This window comes from Malurus melanocephalus, unplaced genomic scaffold (genome assembly GCF_030028575.1).
Source record: "Malurus melanocephalus ecotype Western Australia unplaced genomic scaffold, MMel_1.1 scaffold_1025, whole genome shotgun sequence".
Taxonomy (NCBI): domain Eukaryota; kingdom Metazoa; phylum Chordata; class Aves; order Passeriformes; family Maluridae; genus Malurus; species Malurus melanocephalus.
The window spans coordinates 51,873-53,475 of record NW_026624257.1 but is presented as its reverse complement, the minus strand read 5'-3'; the positions used below and the strand labels follow the sequence as shown (position 1 = coordinate 53,475).

Below are 1,603 nucleotides of genomic sequence, written 5' to 3'. Positions count from 1 at the left end.
GGAGCAGGGTCGGCCCCGCCCGGAGGGACCCCCTGGGACACGGGTTCGAGACCCGGCAGCGCCGTTCACCTGGCGCTGGTGTCCCACATGTCGGGGGGTCCCCTCCAACCCCCCAGTGCACCGCCCCCGCCGGTTCACCGCTCCCCAGCACCGCTCCCCAGCACCGCTCCCCAGCACCGCTCCCCAGCTGGCAGCATGGGAGGAGCAGCGGGGCACCTTCAGCAGCAGGTGGCACACATCCCTTTGAGTGCCCCGGGGACACACCTGAGTTCCCCTCTCTATGGTCCCCCCTCCTCTGCAGGGACCGACCCTAGGGCTGTAATGAACCCCCCAGGCCAGGGTTGGCGGCACAGACACAGCCAGAAATGGGGGGGAGGGCACCCAGCACAGGCCCAGGCTCGGAGCCTCTGATTGATATTAAATTGTCTTTATTACACAGATACAGAGTTAAGAACAGACATAACCTGAATCATAAAGTTTACATCTTTCACAGGTCAAACATACAGTACACTTAGAGAAAGCGGGAACAGCAAGGGGGGGACAGCATGCCGAAGGAAAGTCCTACCACGTCATCTCTCTGGGCTGGCCCCACACCTCCCGCCTGGCCCTGGCGTGGGGCTCTGGTTTCCAGCCCCACAGGACCCCCCGTGCCCCCGTGTCCCCGTCCCAGGGCTGGCAGGGCAACACGGGCAGGGCTCAGCCCCGCACGGGATCGGGGAAGCGCTGCTGCCGCAGCCGGGAGGGAGCGGGGACACTGGCACGATGTCCCCTCCCGGGGCCGTGGCGTTCGGTGACATCGGAGGAGCCCCCAGGGCTGCCACCGCAAAGGGGACACCCCATCACGGTGCCTGGATCCTGGGAACACAGTGGCATCTTGTCCCCAACCTCAGAGCCACTGGGATCCAGGGAGGGACCCCGAGAGAAGGGGGGGACTCCAGCAGCCCCCGCAGGAGGAGGAGGAGGAGGAGCAGCTGCTGCCTTGGAGGGTTGGGGGGCTCTGGCAGCGATGGAGCAAAAGCCAGGCAGGTGTGGGACCCCCGCCCAGCCTCGCCGGGATGTGGCACTTTGGTTTCAGCCGGGATTTTGGGTTGGGAACGTGAGGAGGGGGCTGCAGAGGGGACCCCCGGGGCCGCGTCTGTCCTGCCACCTCCGCACCCGGACACGCTGGCCCCGTGTCCCCAACACCGTCCCCCTGCCCCAGCCGTGATGGGAGCGGGAAAGCCAGGAGCTGTGGGCTGCCATGGGGACCTGATGTGGCAGCTCGTGTCCCCACAGTGCCCCGCAGCCCCGGGCTGTCCCCTGGCACCGCGCTGCTCATCCACTGCCACCTCCAAAGGGGCAAAGCCACCAAAGGGGCACAGCACGTGGCACATGTCCCTTGGCCCCACACACACCCCTACAGCACCATTTTGGGKCAAACCCCCACGGAAGCACCCCGGCATCACTCCGTTCTCCCCGCAGCACAATTATTTTTTTGGGAAATCTCACATTTAAAGCTGTCGTTCTGGTTTGGCCGCCCGCTGAGGCTGCGCCGCCCGACACCGCCGTCCATTCCCTCCCTCCCTCCCTCGGCTTTTGGTTTCAATGCAAGGTTCTGTAGGGT

General features: G+C 65.5%; 1 protein-coding gene across 1 annotated transcript in view; it reads right to left on the bottom strand.

Annotated features, from left to right (window-relative positions):
- Positions 1 to 89, bottom strand: part of LOC130585961 (polyadenylate-binding protein 2-B-like) — a 3,375-nt gene extending 3,286 nt beyond the window's left edge. Inside the window, exon 1 of the mRNA XM_057386655.1 lies at positions 70 to 89. Coding sequence (XP_057242638.1) covers positions 70 to 89 — 20 coding nt within the window. The remainder of the gene's footprint in view (positions 1 to 69) is intronic.
- Between the last annotated feature and the right edge of the window lie 1,514 nt (positions 90 to 1,603).